General features: G+C 48.1%; 1 protein-coding gene across 1 annotated transcript in view; it reads right to left on the bottom strand.

Annotated features, from left to right (window-relative positions):
• LOC139381183 (ryanodine receptor 2-like) overlaps positions 1 to 14,986 on the bottom strand; it is a 497,608-nt gene that overhangs the window by 151,982 nt on the left and 330,640 nt on the right. Inside the window, exons 50-55 of the mRNA XM_071124606.1 lie at positions 8,888 to 9,108; positions 8,002 to 8,092; positions 7,219 to 7,359; positions 5,159 to 5,322; positions 4,968 to 5,046; positions 4,343 to 4,432 (exon numbers count right to left, since the gene is read on the bottom strand). Of these exons, the coding sequence (XP_070980707.1) occupies positions 4,343 to 4,432; positions 4,968 to 5,046; positions 5,159 to 5,322; positions 7,219 to 7,359; positions 8,002 to 8,092; positions 8,888 to 9,108 (786 nt within the window). The remainder of the gene's footprint in view (positions 1 to 4,342; positions 4,433 to 4,967; positions 5,047 to 5,158; positions 5,323 to 7,218; positions 7,360 to 8,001; positions 8,093 to 8,887; positions 9,109 to 14,986) is intronic.

Below are 14,986 nucleotides of genomic sequence, written 5' to 3'. Positions count from 1 at the left end.
CTGACTGAGTCTGACCTGGTTGTTGATGAACTGAGTCTGACCTGGTAGTTGATGAACTGAGTCTGACCTGACCTGGTTGTTGATGAACTGAGTCTGACCTGACCTGGTTGTTGATGAACTGAGTCTGACCTGGTTGTTGATGAACTGAGTCTGACCTGACCTGGTTGTTGATGAACTGTGTCTGACCTGGTTGTTGATGAACTGTGTCTGACCTGGTTGTTGATGAACTGTGTCTGACCTGGTTGTTGATGAACTGTGTCTGACCTGGCTGTTGATGAACTGAGTCTGACCTGGTTGTTGATGAACTGTGTCTGACCTGGTTGTTGATGAACTGTGTCTGACCTGACCTGGTTGTTGTTGAACTGAGTCTGAACTGGTTGTTGATAAACTGTGTCTGACCTGGTTGTTGATGAACTGAGTCTGACCTGGTTGTTGATGAACTGTGTCTGACCTGGTTGTTGATGAACTGTGTCTGACCTGACCTGGTTGTTGATGAACTGTGTCTGACCTGGCCTGGTTGTTGTTGAACTGAGTCTGAGCTGGTTGTTGATAAACTGTGTCTGACCTGGTTGTTGATGAACTGTGTCTGACCTGACCTGGTTGTTGATGAACTGTGTCTGACCTGGTTGTTGATGAACTGAGTCTGACCTGACCTGGTTGTTGATGAACTGAGTCTGACCTGGTTGTTGATGAACTGAGTCTGACCTGGTTGTTGATGAACTGTGTCTGACCTGGTTGTTGATGAACTGTGTCTGACCTGGTTGTTGATGAACTGTGTCTGACCTGGTTGTTGATGAACTGAGTCTGACCTGGTTGTTGATGAACTGTGTCTGACCTGGTTGTTGATGAACTGTGTCTGACCTGGTTGTTGATGAACTGAGTCTGACCTGGTTGTTGATGAACTGTGTCTGACCTGGTTGTTGATGAACTGTGTCAAACCTGGTTGTTGATGAACTGTGTCTGACCTGGTTGTTGATGAACTGTGTCTGACCTGGTTGTTGATGAACTGTGTCTGACCTGGTTGTTGATGAACTGTGTCTGACCTGGTTGTTGATGAACTGAGTCTGGCCTGGTAGTTGATGAACTGAGTCTGACCTGACCTGGTTGTTGATGAACTGAGTCTGACCTGACCTGGTTGTTGATGAACTGAGTCTGACCTGACCTGGTTGTTGATGAACTGAGTCTGACCTGACCTGGTTGTTGGTGAACTGAGTCTGACCTGGTTGTTGATGAACTGAGTCTGACCTGACCTGGTTGTTGATGAACTGTGTCTGACCTGGTTGTTGATGAACTGTGTCTGACCTGGTTGTTGATGAACTGTGTCTGACCTGGTTGTTGATGAACTGTGTCTGACCTGGCTGTTGATGAACTGAGTCTGACCTGGTTGTTGATGAACTGAGTCTGACCTGGTTGTTGATGAACTGAGTCTGACCTGGTTGTTGATGAATTGAGTTTGACCTGGTTGTTGATGAACTGTGTCTGACCTGGTTGTTGATGAACTGTGTCTGACCTGGTTGTTGATGAACTGGGTCTGACCTGGTTGTTGTTGAACTGAGTCTGAACTGGTTGTTGATGAACTGAGTCTGACCTGACCTGGTTGTTGATGAACTGAGTCTGACCTGGTTGTTGATGAACTGAGTCTGACCTGGTTGTTGATGAACTGAGTCTGATCTGGTTGTTGATGAACTGTGTCTGACCTGGTTGTTGATGAACTGTGTCTGACCTGACCTGGTTGTTGTTGAACTGAGTCTGAACTGGTTGTTGATAAACTGTGTCTGACCTGGTTGTTGATGAACTGTGTCTGACCTGACCTGGTTGTTGATGAACTGTGTCTGACCTGGTTGTTGATGAACTGAGTCTGACCTGGTTGTTAATGAACTGAGTCTGACCTGGTTGTTGATGAACTGAGTCTGACCTGACCTGGTTGTTGATGAACTGAGTCTGACCTGGTTGTTGATGAACTGAGTCTGACCTGACCTGGTTGTTGATGAACTGTGTCTGACCTGGTTGTTGATGAACTGTGTCTGACCTGGTTGTTGATGAACTGTGTCTGACCTGGTTGTTGATGAACTGTGTCTGACCTGGTTGTTGATGAACTGAGTCTGACCTGACCTGGTTGTTGATGAACTGAGTCTAACCTGACCTGGTTGTTGATGAACTGAGTCTGACCTGACCTGGTTGTTGATGAACTGAGTCTGACCTGACCTGGTTGTTGATGAACTGAGTCTGACCTGACATGGTTGTTGATGAACTGAGTCTGACCTGACCTGGTTGTTGATGAACTGAGTCTGACCTGACCTGGTTGTTGATGAACTGAGTCTGACCTGACCTGGTTGTTGATGAACGGAGTCTGACCTGACCTGGTTGTTGATGAACTGAGTCTGACCTGACCTGGTTGTTGATGAACTGAGTCTGACCTGACCTGGTTGTTGATGAACTGAGTCTGACCTGACCTGGTTGTTGATGAACTGAGTCTGACCTGGTTGTTGATGAACTGAGTCTGACCTGGTAGTTGATGAACTGAGTCTGACCTGACCTGGTTGTTGATGAACTGAGTCTGACCTGGTTGTTGATGAACTGAGTCTGACCTGGTAGTTGATGAACTGAGTCTGACCTGACCTGGTTGTTGATGAACTGAGTCTGACCTGACCTGGTTGTTGATGAACTGAGTCTGACCTGGTTGTTGATGAACTGAGTCTGACCTGACCTGGTTGTTGATGAACTGTGTCTGACCTGGTTGTTGATGAACTGTGTCTGACCTGGTTGTTGATGAACTGTGTCTGACCTGGTTGTTGATGAACTGTGTCTGACCTGGTTGTTGATGAACTGAGTCTGACCTGGTTGTTGATGAACTGTGTCTGACCTGGTTGTTGATGAACTGTGTCTGACCTGGTTGTTGATGAACTGAGTCTGACCTGGTTGTTGTTGAACTGAGTCTGAACTGGTTGTTGATAAACTGTGTCTGACCTGGTTGTTGATGAACTGTGTCTGACCTGACCTGGTTGTTGATGAACTGTGTCTGACCTGGTTGTTGATGAACTGTGTCTGACCTGGTTGTTGATGAACTGAGTCTGACCTGGTTGTTGTTGAACTGAGTCTGAACTGGTTGTTGATAAACTGTGTCTGACCTGGTTGTTGATGAACTGTGTCTGACCTGACCTGGTTGTTGATGAACTGTGTCTGACCTGGTTGTTGATGAACTGTGTCTGACCTGGTTGTTAATGAACTGAGTCTGACCTGGTTGTTGATGAACTGAGTCTGACCTGGTTGTTGATGAACTGTGTCTGACCTGACCTGGTTGTTGATGAACTGTGTCTGACCTGGTTGTTGATGAACTGTGTCTGACCTGGTTGTTGATGAACTGAGTCTGACCTGGTTGTTGTTGAACTGAGTCTGAACTGGTTGTTGATAAACTGTGTCTGACCTGGTTGTTGATGAACTGTGTCTGACCTGACCTGGTTGTTGATGAACTGTGTCTGACCTGGTTGTTGATGAACTGTGTCTGACCTGGTTGTTGATGAACTGAGTCTGACCTGGTTGTTGTTGAACTGAGTCTGAACTGGTTGTTGATAAACTGTGTCTGACCTGGTTGTTGATGAACTGTGTCTGACCTGACCTGGTTGTTGATGAACTGTGTCTGACCTGGTTGTTGATGAACTGTGTCTGACCTGGTTGTTAATGAACTGAGTCTGACCTGGTTGTTGATGAACTGAGTCTGACCTGGTTGTTAATGAACTGAGTCTGACCTGGTTGTTGATGAACTGAGTCTGACCTGACCTGGTTGTTGATGAACTGAGTCTGACCTGGTTGTTAATGAACTGAGTCTGACCTGGTTGTTGATGAACTGAGTCTGACCTGACCTGGTTGTTGATGAACTGTGTCTGACCTGGTTGTTGATGAACTGAGTCTGACCTGGTTGTTGTTGAACTGAGTCTGAACTGGTTGTTGATAAACTGTGTCTGACCTGGTTGTTGATGAACTGTGTCTGACCTGACCTGGTTGTTGATGAACTGTGTCTGACCTGGTTGTTGATGAACTGAGTCTGACCTGGTTGTTGATGAACTGTGTCTGACCTGGTTGTTGATGAACTGAGTCTGACCTGGTTGTTGATGAACTGAGTCTGACCTGGTTGTTGATGAACTGAGTCTGACCTGGTTGTTGATGAACTGTGTCTGACCTGGTTGTTGATGAACTGTGTCTGACCTGACCTGGTTGTTGTTGAACTGAGTCTGACCTGGTTGTTGATTAACTCTGTCTGACCTGGTTGTTGATGAACTGAGTCTGACCTGGTTGCTGACTAACAAATGATAGACCACAGCCTCGTGTTCCAGTACGATCTTACCTTCTCTGACAACCCTTTATAGGGCTTGAGGAGAGGGTGGACTTTAGAGGCCTCACACACCTTGTCCCCGTGAACCCAGCCGTTGGAAAACTGAGACAGACGAGAGAGAGATATTGGAGAGAGAGCGAAATAGATTAATGAATTAATTAATGACTGAATATATGAATCAATGACTGAATCAATGGCTTAAGCAATGAATCAGTGACAGAATCAATGAATCAATGACTCAATGACTGACTCAATGAATCAATGACAGAATCAATGAATCAATGACAGAATCAATGAATCAATGGCTGAATCAATGAATCAATGGCTGAATCAATGAATCAAATATTTAATCAATGACTGAATCAATTAATAAATGGATGAATCAATGAATCAATGACTGAATCAATTAATCAATGGCTGAATCAATGAATCAAAGATTGAATCAATGACTGAATCAATGAATCAAATATTTAATCAATGACTGAATCAATGAATCAATGGCTGAACCAATGAATCAGTGACTGAATCAATTAATCAATGGCTGAATCAATGAATCAGTGACTGAATCAATGAATCAATGACTGAATCAATTCATCAATTCCTCAATCAATCAAGCGCTTCGAGACAACCCCCTCACCTTGTCCATGGACCACTTGTCATGTGAATGCTCAGCATATTTACTGACAAAGTGATCCAGCTTCTCCGGGACGTTCACACTGGGCCACAGCAGGGACACAAAAGAAGTACAACGACCGTCACTGTCACGTCAGAAAGAAGAGAATACCTTGATGTATTCAGACTGAATCAACTGAATCAACGGTGTCTTACTTGGTGGTGTCTGCTGGCTGTGGGTTGAAGTTTCCCTCGGCGTCCATAGAGGACTGTTTCTCCATCACGGCCACATAGTTACTCTCCATGTAGTCAGGTGGTAGTGCCCCGGCCACGGCACTCAGACACGGGAGAGCCAGCTTAAACAGCTCCTGATCATACCTCTGGAGAGAGAGAGGAGGCCGCTGCATATGAAGAGAGAGAGTGTGTGTGTGTGTGTGTGTGTGTGTGTGTGTGTGTGTGTGTGTGTGTGTGTGTGTGTGTGTGTGTGTGTGTGTGTGTGTGTGTGTGTGTGTGTGTATATGTAGTCAGGAACCACAGCACTCAGGCACGGGAGAGCCAGCTTAAACAGCTTCTGGACCCCTGGTCGGGGCAGGACAGAGACAGTTTAAACTGGACCCCTGGTCGGGGCAGGACAGAGACAGTTTAAACAGGACCCCTGGTCGGGGCAGGACAGAGACAGTTTAAACAGCTTCTGGACCCCTGGTCGGGGCAGGACAGAGACAGTATAAACAGCTTCTGGACCCCTGGTCGGGGCAGGACAGAGACAGTTTAAACAGCTTCTGGACCCCTGGTCGGGGCAGGACAGAGACAGTTTAAACAGGACCCCTGGTCGGGGCAGGACAGAGACAGTTTAAACAGGACCCCTGGTCGGGGCAGGACAGGGACAGTTTAAACAGGACCCCTGATCGGGGCAGGACAGAGACAGTTTAAACAGCTTCTGGACCCCTGGTCGGGGCAGGACAGAGACAGTTTAAACAGCTTCTGGACCCCTGGTCGGGGCAGGACAGAGACAGTTTAAACTGGACCCCTGGTCGGGGCAGGACAGAGACAGTTTAAACAGCTTCTGGACCCCTGGTCGGGGCAGGACAGAGACAGTTTAAACTGGACCCCTGGTCGGGCAGGACAGAGACAGTTTAAACAGCTCCTGGACCCCTGGTCGGGGCAGGACAGAGACAGTTTAAACTGGACCCCTGGTCGGGGCAGGACAGAGACAGTTTAAACAGCTTCTGGACCCCTGGTCGGGGCAGGACAGAGACAGTTTAAACTGGACTCCTGGTCGGGGCAGGACAGAGACAGTTTAAACAGGACCCCTGGTCGGGGCAGGACAGAGACAGCTTAAACTGGACCCCTGGTCGGGGCAGGACAGAGACAGTTTAAACAGGACCCCTGGTCGGGGCAGGACAGAGACAGTTTAAACAGCTTCTGGACCCCTGGTCGGGGCAGGACAGAGACAGTTTAAACTGGACCCCTGGTCGGGGCAGGACAGAGACAGTTTAAACAGGACCCCTGGTCGGGGCAGGACAGAGACAGTTTAAACAGCTTCTGGACCCCTGGTCGGGGCAGGACAGAGACAGTTTAAACTGGACCCCTGGTCGGGGCAGGTCAGAGACAGTTTAAACAGGACCCCTGGTCGGGGCAGGACAGAGACAGTTTAAACAGGACCCCTGGTCGGGGCAGGACAGAGACAGCTTAAACTGGACCCCTGGTCGGGGCAGGACAGAGACAGTTTAAACAGGACCCCTGGTCGGGGCAGGACAGAGACAGTTTAAACAGCTTCTGGACCCCTGGTCGGGGCAGGACAGAGACAGTTTAAACAGCTTCTGGACCCCTGGTCGGGGCAGGACAGAGACAGTTTAAACTGTACCCCTGGTCGGGGCAGGACAGAGACAGATGGTGAACAAGACGATGTGAGTGAAGTTACAAGGTGTATTGGATTCCAACTGTATGGATTGAGAGGGTACGATAGTATGGTAGGTGATGTTTCCCACTGACCACTAGAGGGCCCTAAACCATCACAATCTCAGCATCTTCAATAGGTACAACCCTGTGACAGTAGATGGACTGAATACCACAGTAGATGGACTGAATTCCACAGTAGATGGACTGAATACCACAGTAGATGGACTGAATACCACAGTAGATGGACTGAATACCACAGTAGATGGACTGAATACCACAGTAGATGGACTGAATACCGATCCCCTTTACTCCGTTGCAGACATTAATACGAGCCCGTCCTCCTCCCCTCACCAGCCACCACTGGATGTAGTCTGTACCTTGCGAGACAGAGCATCGAAGATGCCCCAGAACAGCTTCCTGGAGAGATGCAGCTCTTCGTCAGACGACGCCCCAAAGCTCCCCCAGCCGCCCGTCAGACAGTAATACTTCCAACAACGCTCGTAGTGATTGGTCAACAGCTGAAACATCAAGATTCACAGTCTACAATCGTGCTCAAAGATGCATGATTACTGAACACCTCAGAAACACACACACACAATACTATAATGAGGTTGGAGGAGGAGGAGGTTGGAGGATGTAGTTGGAGGATGAGGTTGGATGAGGTTGGATGAGGTTGGAGGAGGAGGAGGAGGTTGGATGAGGATAAGGTTGGAGGAGGAGGAGGTTGAAGGAGGACGAGGAGGAGGATGATGGAGGAGGAGGTTGGAGGAGGATGAGGATGATGGAGGAGGAGGTTGGATGAGGTTGGAGGATGAGGTTGGAGGATGAGGTTGGAGGAGGATGAGGAGGAGGATGATGGAGGAGGAGGTTGGATGAGGTTGGAGGAGGAGGTTGGATGAGGTTGGAGTATGAGGTTGGAGGATGAGGTTGGAGGATGAGGTTGGAGGATGAGGTTGGAGGAGGGAGGGAAAGAAGGAGGGAGGAGGAGGTTGGACGAGGAGGTTGGAGGAGGGAGGGAGGGATGGAAGGAAGGAGGGAGGAGGAGGCTGGATGAAGTTGGCGGATGAGGTTGGAGGATGAGGTTGGCGGATGAGGTTGGAGGACATTGTGTCAGGTGATTAGCCTCTTGGCGGGCTACATAGAAGAAGACCTAATGAAACCTTGAGAGGCATCTTGGTGTGTTCGTTGAGGAGAGGAACATCGAACACCAAGCGTCTCAGCAGGTGTTGCATCATGGACGGCCTCAGTTGACTGGGAACACACACACACACACACACACACACACACACACACACACACACACACACACACACACACACACACACACACACACACACACACACACACACACACACACACACACACACACACACACACACACACACACGCACACACGGAGGCTTATTAAAGGACCACTACTGTAGAAGTAGGAAAGTGTACCCCTAACATCCCTTAGCCACACCTACAGATGTAGGATCATAATTTGAGACAGTTTGCTACAGCAGGAAAAAAATCCTGAAGTAACAGGAAATTTGAATTATTATGTAGATTATAATGAATGGACATTTCTGTAGGGCTTGATAATCTAGTCTGACATTTCTAAATCGTAATTACAAAACTTCAGAAGCCTTATAAAACCTCAAATACACTACACATTTTTTATTTTCATTCACAGGATGATCAAATTAACAACCTACATCTGTAGCCAGAAGACAGATAGTCACATAGAGAGTGTTTCCATCCCTACAGTTGTAACCATTCCTTACCCACAGGTGGCCAGTCAAATATATTAACAGAAAGTAACCCAAAAGCCATTCCTTACCCACAGGTGGTCAGTCAAATATGCTAGCAAAGAGTAACCCAAAAGCCCTTCCTTACCCACAGGTGGCCAGTCAAATATGCTAGCAGAGAGTAACCCAAAAGCCCTTCCTTACCCACAGGTGGCCAGTCAAATATGCTAGCAGAGAGTAACCCAAAAGCCCTTCCTTACCCACAGGTGGCCAGTCAAATATGCTAGCAGAGAGTAACCCAAAAGCCATTCCTTACCCACAGGTGGCCAGCAGACACTCCTCGATAGCGTCTCTCTGTGCCTTGGTGAGGCAGCATCCTTTAGAGAGACGGTAGACGGTGTGAAGCAGAGAGTCTATGAGCGAGGCGTAGGGCTCTGTCCCAGCGAACAGCGGGGCACACTTAGTGAGCAGGGGAAGAACCGCTGTACACAGGTACCTGTTGAGGGCCAGGGCCATGTCTGTAGAGCTCAGAGCAGCCTGGGGGGAGGAACATAGAGACAACACAGGGACGAGGTTAGGGTCAGGGCCATGTCTGTAGAGCTCAGAGCAGCCTGGGGGAGAAACATAGGGACAACACAGGGACGAGGTTAGGGTCAGGGCCATGTCTGTAGAGGCCAGAGCAGCCTGGGGGGAGAAACATAGAGACAACACAGGGACGAGGTTAGGGTCAGGGCCATGTCTGTAGAGGCCAGAGCAGCCTGGGGGGAGAAACATAGAGATATCACAGGGACGAGGTTAGGGTCAGGGCCATGTCTGTAGAGCTCAGAGCAGCCTGGGGGGAGAAACAGAGACAACACAGGGACGAGGTTAGGGTCAGGGCCATGTCTGTAGAGGTCAGAGCAGCCTGGGGGAGAAACAGAGACAACACAGGGACGAGGTTAGGGTCAGGGCCATGTCTGTAGAGGTCAGAGCAGCCTGGGGGAGAAACATAGAGACAACACAGGGACGAGGTTAGGGTCAGGGCCATGTCTGTAGAGGTCAGAGCAGCCTGGGGGAGAAACAGAGACAACACAGGGACAAGGTTAGGGTCAGGGCCATGTCTGTAGAGCTCAGAGCAGAATGGGGGAGAAACATAGAGACAACACAGGGACGAGGTTAGGGTCAGGGTCATGTCTGTAGAGCTCAGAGCAGCCTGGGGGGAGAAACAGAGACAACACAGGGACGAGGTTAGGGTCAGGGCCATGTCTGTAGAGCTCAGAGCAGCCTGGTGGAGAAACATAGAGACAACACAGGGACGAGGTTAGGGTCAGGGGTTAGAGACTTACTGCATCTACAGGGTTAGAGACTCACTGTGTCTACAGGGTTAGAGACTCACTGTGTCTACAGGGTTAGAGACTCACTGTGTCTACAGGGTTAGAGACTCACTGTGTCTACAGGGTTAGAGACTCACTGTGTCTATAGGGTTAGAGACTCACTGTGTCTATAAGGTTAGAGACTCACTGTGTCTACAGGGTTAGAGACTCACTGTGTCTACAGGGTTAGAGACTCACTGTGTCTACAGGGTTAGAGACTCACTGTGTCTACAGGGTTAGAGACTCACTGTGTCTACAGGGTTAGGGACTCACTGTGTCTATAAGGTTTGGGTTAGAGACTCACTGTGTCTACAGGGTTAGGGACTCACTGTGTCTACATGGTTAGAGACTCACTGTGTCTACAGGGTTAGAGACTCACTGTGTCTACAGGGCTAGAGACTCACTGTGTCTACAGGGTTAGAGACTCACTGTGTCTACAGGGTTAGAGACTCACTGTGTCTACAGGGTTAGGGACTCACTGTGTCTATAAGGTTTGGGTTAGAGACTCACTGTGTCTACAGGGTTAGGGACTCACTGTGTCTACATGGTTAGAGACTCACTGTGTCTACAGGGTTAGAGACTCACTGTGTCTACAGGGCTAGAGACTCACTGTGTCTACAGGGTTAGAGACTCACTGTGTCTACAGGGTTAGAGACTCACTGTGTCTACAGGGTTAGAGACTCACTGTGTCTATAGGGTTAGAGACTCACTGTGTCTACAGGGTTAGGGACTCACTGTGTCTATAAGGTTTGGGTTAGAGACTCACTGTGTCTACAGGGTTAGAGACTCACTGTGTCTACAGGGTTAGAGACTCACTGTGTCTACAGGGTTAGAGACTCACTGTGTCTACAGGGTTAGAGACTCACTGTGTCTACAGGGTTAGAGACTCACTGTGTCTACAGGGTTAGAGACTCACTGTGTCTACAGGGTTAGAGACTCACTGTGTCTACAGGGTTAGAGACTCACTGTGTCTATAAGGTTAGAGACTCACTGTGTCTACAGGGTTAGAGACTCACTGTGTCTACAGGGTTAGAGACTCACTGTGTCTACAGGGTTAGAGACTCACTGTGTCTACAGGGTTAGAGACTCACTGTGTCTACAGGGTTAGAGACTCACTGTGTCTACAGGGTTAGAGACTCACTGTGTCTACAGGGTTAGGGACTCACTGTGTCTATAAGGTTTGGGTTAGAGACTCACTGTGTCTACAGGGTTAGAGACTCACTGTGTCTACATGGTTAGAGACTCACTGTGTCTACAGGGTTAGAGACTCACTGTGTCTACAGGGTTAGAGACTCACTGTGTCTATAAGGTTTGGGTTAGAGACTCACTGTGTCTACAGGGTTAGAGACTCACTGTGTCTACAGGGTTAGAGACTCACTGTGTCTATAGGGTTAGAGACTCACTGTGTCTACAGGGTTAGGGACTCACTGTGTCTATAAGGTTTGGGTTAGAGACTCACTGTGTCTACAGGGTTAGAGACTCACTGTGTCTACAGGGTTAGAGACTCACTGTGTCTACAGGGTTAGAGACTCACTGTGTCTACAGGGTTAGAAACTCACTGTGTCTACAGGGTTAGAGACTCACTGTGTCTACAGGGTTAGAGACTCACTGTGTCTACAGGGTTAGAGACTCACTGTGTCTACAGGGTTAGAGACTCACTGTGTCTACAGGGTTAGAGACTCACTGTGTCTATAAGGTTAGAGACTCACTGTGTCTACAGGGTTAGAGACTCACTGTGTCTACAGGGTTAGAGACTCACTGTGTCTACAGGGTTAGAGACTCACTGTGTCTACAGGGTTAGAGACTCACTGTGTCTACAGGGTTAGAGACTCACTGTGTCTACAGGGTTAGAGACTCACTGTGTCTACAGGGTTAGAGACTCACTGTGTCTACAGGGTTAGAGACTCACTGTGTCTACAGGGTTAGAGACTCACTGTGTCTACAGGGTTAGAGACTCACTGTGTCTACAGGGTTAGAGACTCACTGTGTCTATAAGGTTAGAGACTCACTGTGTCTACAGGGTTAGAGACTCACTGTGTCTACAGGGTTAGAGACTCACTGTGTCTACAGGGTTAGAGACTCACTGTGTCTACAGGGTTAGAGACTCACTGTGTCTACAGGGTTAGAGACTCACTGTGTCTACAGGGTTAGAGACTCACTGTGTCTACAGGGTTAGAGACTCACTGTGTCTACAGGGTTAGAGACTCACTGTGTCTATAAGGTTTGGGTTAGAGACTCACTGTGTCTACAGGGTTAGGGACTCACTGTGTCTATAAGGTTTGGGTTAGAGACTCACTGTGTCTACAGGGTTAGGGACTCACTGTGTCTACATGGTTAGAGACTCACTGTGTCTACAGGGTTAGAGACTCACTGTGTCTACAGGGTTAGAGACTCACTGTGTCTACAGGGTTAGAGACTCACTGTGTCTACAGGGTTAGAGACTCACTGTGTCTATAGGGTTAGAGCCTCACTGTGTCTACAGGGTTAGGGACTCACTGTGTCTATAAGGTTTGGGTTAGAGACTCACTGTGTCTACAGGGTTAGAGACTCACTGTGTTTACAGGGTTAGAGACTCACTGTGTCTACAGGGTTAGAGACTCACTGTGTCTACAGGGTTAGAGACTCACTGTGTCTACAGGGTTAGAGACTCACTGTGTCTACAGGGTTAGAGACTCACTGTGTCTACAGGGTTAGAGACTCACTGTGTCTACAGGGTTAGAGACTCACTGTGTCTACAGGGTTAGAGACTCACTGTGTCTATAAGGTTAGAGACTCACTGTGTCTACAGGGTTAGAGACTCACTGTGTCTACAGGGTTAGAGACTCACTGTGTCTACAGGGTTAGAGACTCACTGTGTCTACAGGGTTAGAGACTCACTGTGTCTACAGGGTTAGAGACTCACTGTGTCTACAGGGTTAGAGACTCACTGTGTCTATAAGATTAGGGTTAGAGACTCACTGTGTCTACAGGGTTAGAGACTCACTGTGTCTACAGGGTTAGAGACTCACTGTGTCTACAGGGTTAGAGACTCACTGTGTCTACAGGGTTAGAGACTCACTGTGTCTACAGGGTTAGAGACTCACTGTGTCTATAAGGTTTGGGTTAGAGACTCACTGTGTCTACAGGGTTAGAGACTCACTGTGTCTACATGGTTAGAGCCTCACTGTGTCTACAGGGTTAGAGACTCACTGTGTCTACAGGGTTAGAGACTCACTGTGTCTATAAGGTTTGGGTTAGAGACTCACTGTGTCTACAGGGTTAGAGACTCACTGTGTCTACATGGTTAGAGACTCACTGTGTCTACAGGGTTAGAGACTCACTGTGTCTACAGGGTTAGAGACTCACTGTGTCTATTGGGTTAGAGACTCACTGTGTCTATAAGGTTAGAGACTCACTGTGTCTACAGGGTTAGAGACTCACTGTGTCTACAGGGTTAGAGATTCACTGTGTCTATAGGGTTAGAGACTCACTGTGTCTACAGGGTTAGAGACTCACTGTGTCTATAGGGTTAGAGACTCACTGTGTCTACAGGGTTAGAGACTCACTGTGTCTACATGGTTAGAGACTCACTGTGTCTACAGGGTTAGAGACTCACTGTGTCTACAGGGTTAGAGACTCACTGTGTCTACTGGGTTAGAGACTCACTGTGTCTATAAGGTTAGAGACTCACTGTGTCTACAGGGTTAGAGACTCACTGTGTCTATAGGGTTAGAGACTCACTGTGTCTACAGGGTTAGAGACTCACTGTGTCTACAGGGTTAGAGACTCACTGTGTCTATAAGATTAGGGTTAGAGACTCACTGTGTCTATAAGGTTAGAGACTCACTGTGTCTACAGGGTTAGAGACTCACTGTGTCTATAGGGTTAGAGACTCACTGTGTCTACAGGGTTAGAGACTCACTGTGTCTACAGGGTTAGAGACTCACTGTGTCTATAGGGTTAGAGACTCACTGTGCCTACAGGGTTAGGGACTCACTGTGTCTATAAGGTTTGGGTTAGAGACTCACTGTGTCTACAGGGTTAGAGACTCACTGTGTCTACAGGGTTAGAGACTCACTGTGTCTACAGGGTTAGAGACTCACTGTGTCTACAGGGTTAGAGACTCACTGTGTCTACAGGGTTAGAGACTCACTGTGTCTACAGGGTTAGAGACTCACTGTGTCTACAGGGTTAGAGACTCACTGTGTCTACAGGGTTAGAGACTCACTGTGTCTACAGGGTTAGAGACTCACTGTGTCTACAGGGTTAGAGACTCACTGTGTCTACAGGGTTAGAGACTCACTGTGTCTATAAGGTTAGAGACTCACTGTGTCTACAGGGTTAGAGACTCACTGTGTCTACAGGGTTAGAGACTCACTGTGTCTACAGGGTTAGAGACTCACTGTGTCTACAGGGTTAGAGACTCACTGTGTCTACAGGGTTAGAGACTCACTGTGTCTACAGGGTTAGAGACTCACTGTGTCTATAAGATTAGGGTTAGAGACTCACTGTGTCTACAGGGTTAGAGACTCACTGTGTCTACAGGGTTAGAGACTCACTGTGTCTACAGGGTTAGAGACTCACTGTGTCTACAGGGTTAGAGACTCACTGTGTCTACAGGGTTAGAGACTCACTGTGTCTATAAGGTTTGGGTTAGAGACTCACTGTGTCTACAGGGTTAGAGACTCACTGTGTCTACATGGTTAGAGACTCACTGTGTCTACAGGGTTAGAGACTCACTGTGTCTACAGGGTTAGAGACTCACTGTGTCTATTGGGTTAGAGACTCACTGTGTCTATAAGGTTAGAGACTCACTGTGTCTACAGGGTTAGAGACTCACTGTGTCTACAGGGTTAGAGATTCACTGTGTCTATAGGGTTAGAGACTCACTGTGTCTACAGGGTTAGAGACTCACTGTGTCTATAGGGTTAGAGACTCACTGTGTCTACAGGGTTAGAGACTCACTGTGTCTACATGGTTAGAGACTCACTGTGTCTACAGGGTTAGAGACTCACTGTGTCTACAGGGTTAGAGACTCACTGTGTCTATAAGGTTAGAGACTCACTGTGTCTACAGGGTTAGAG

This window comes from Oncorhynchus clarkii, chromosome 23 (assembly GCF_045791955.1).
Source record: "Oncorhynchus clarkii lewisi isolate Uvic-CL-2024 chromosome 23, UVic_Ocla_1.0, whole genome shotgun sequence".
In the NCBI taxonomy this organism is placed as follows: Eukaryota; Metazoa; Chordata; class Actinopteri; order Salmoniformes; family Salmonidae; genus Oncorhynchus; species Oncorhynchus clarkii.
This window is presented reverse-complemented; position numbering and strand designations above follow the sequence as displayed.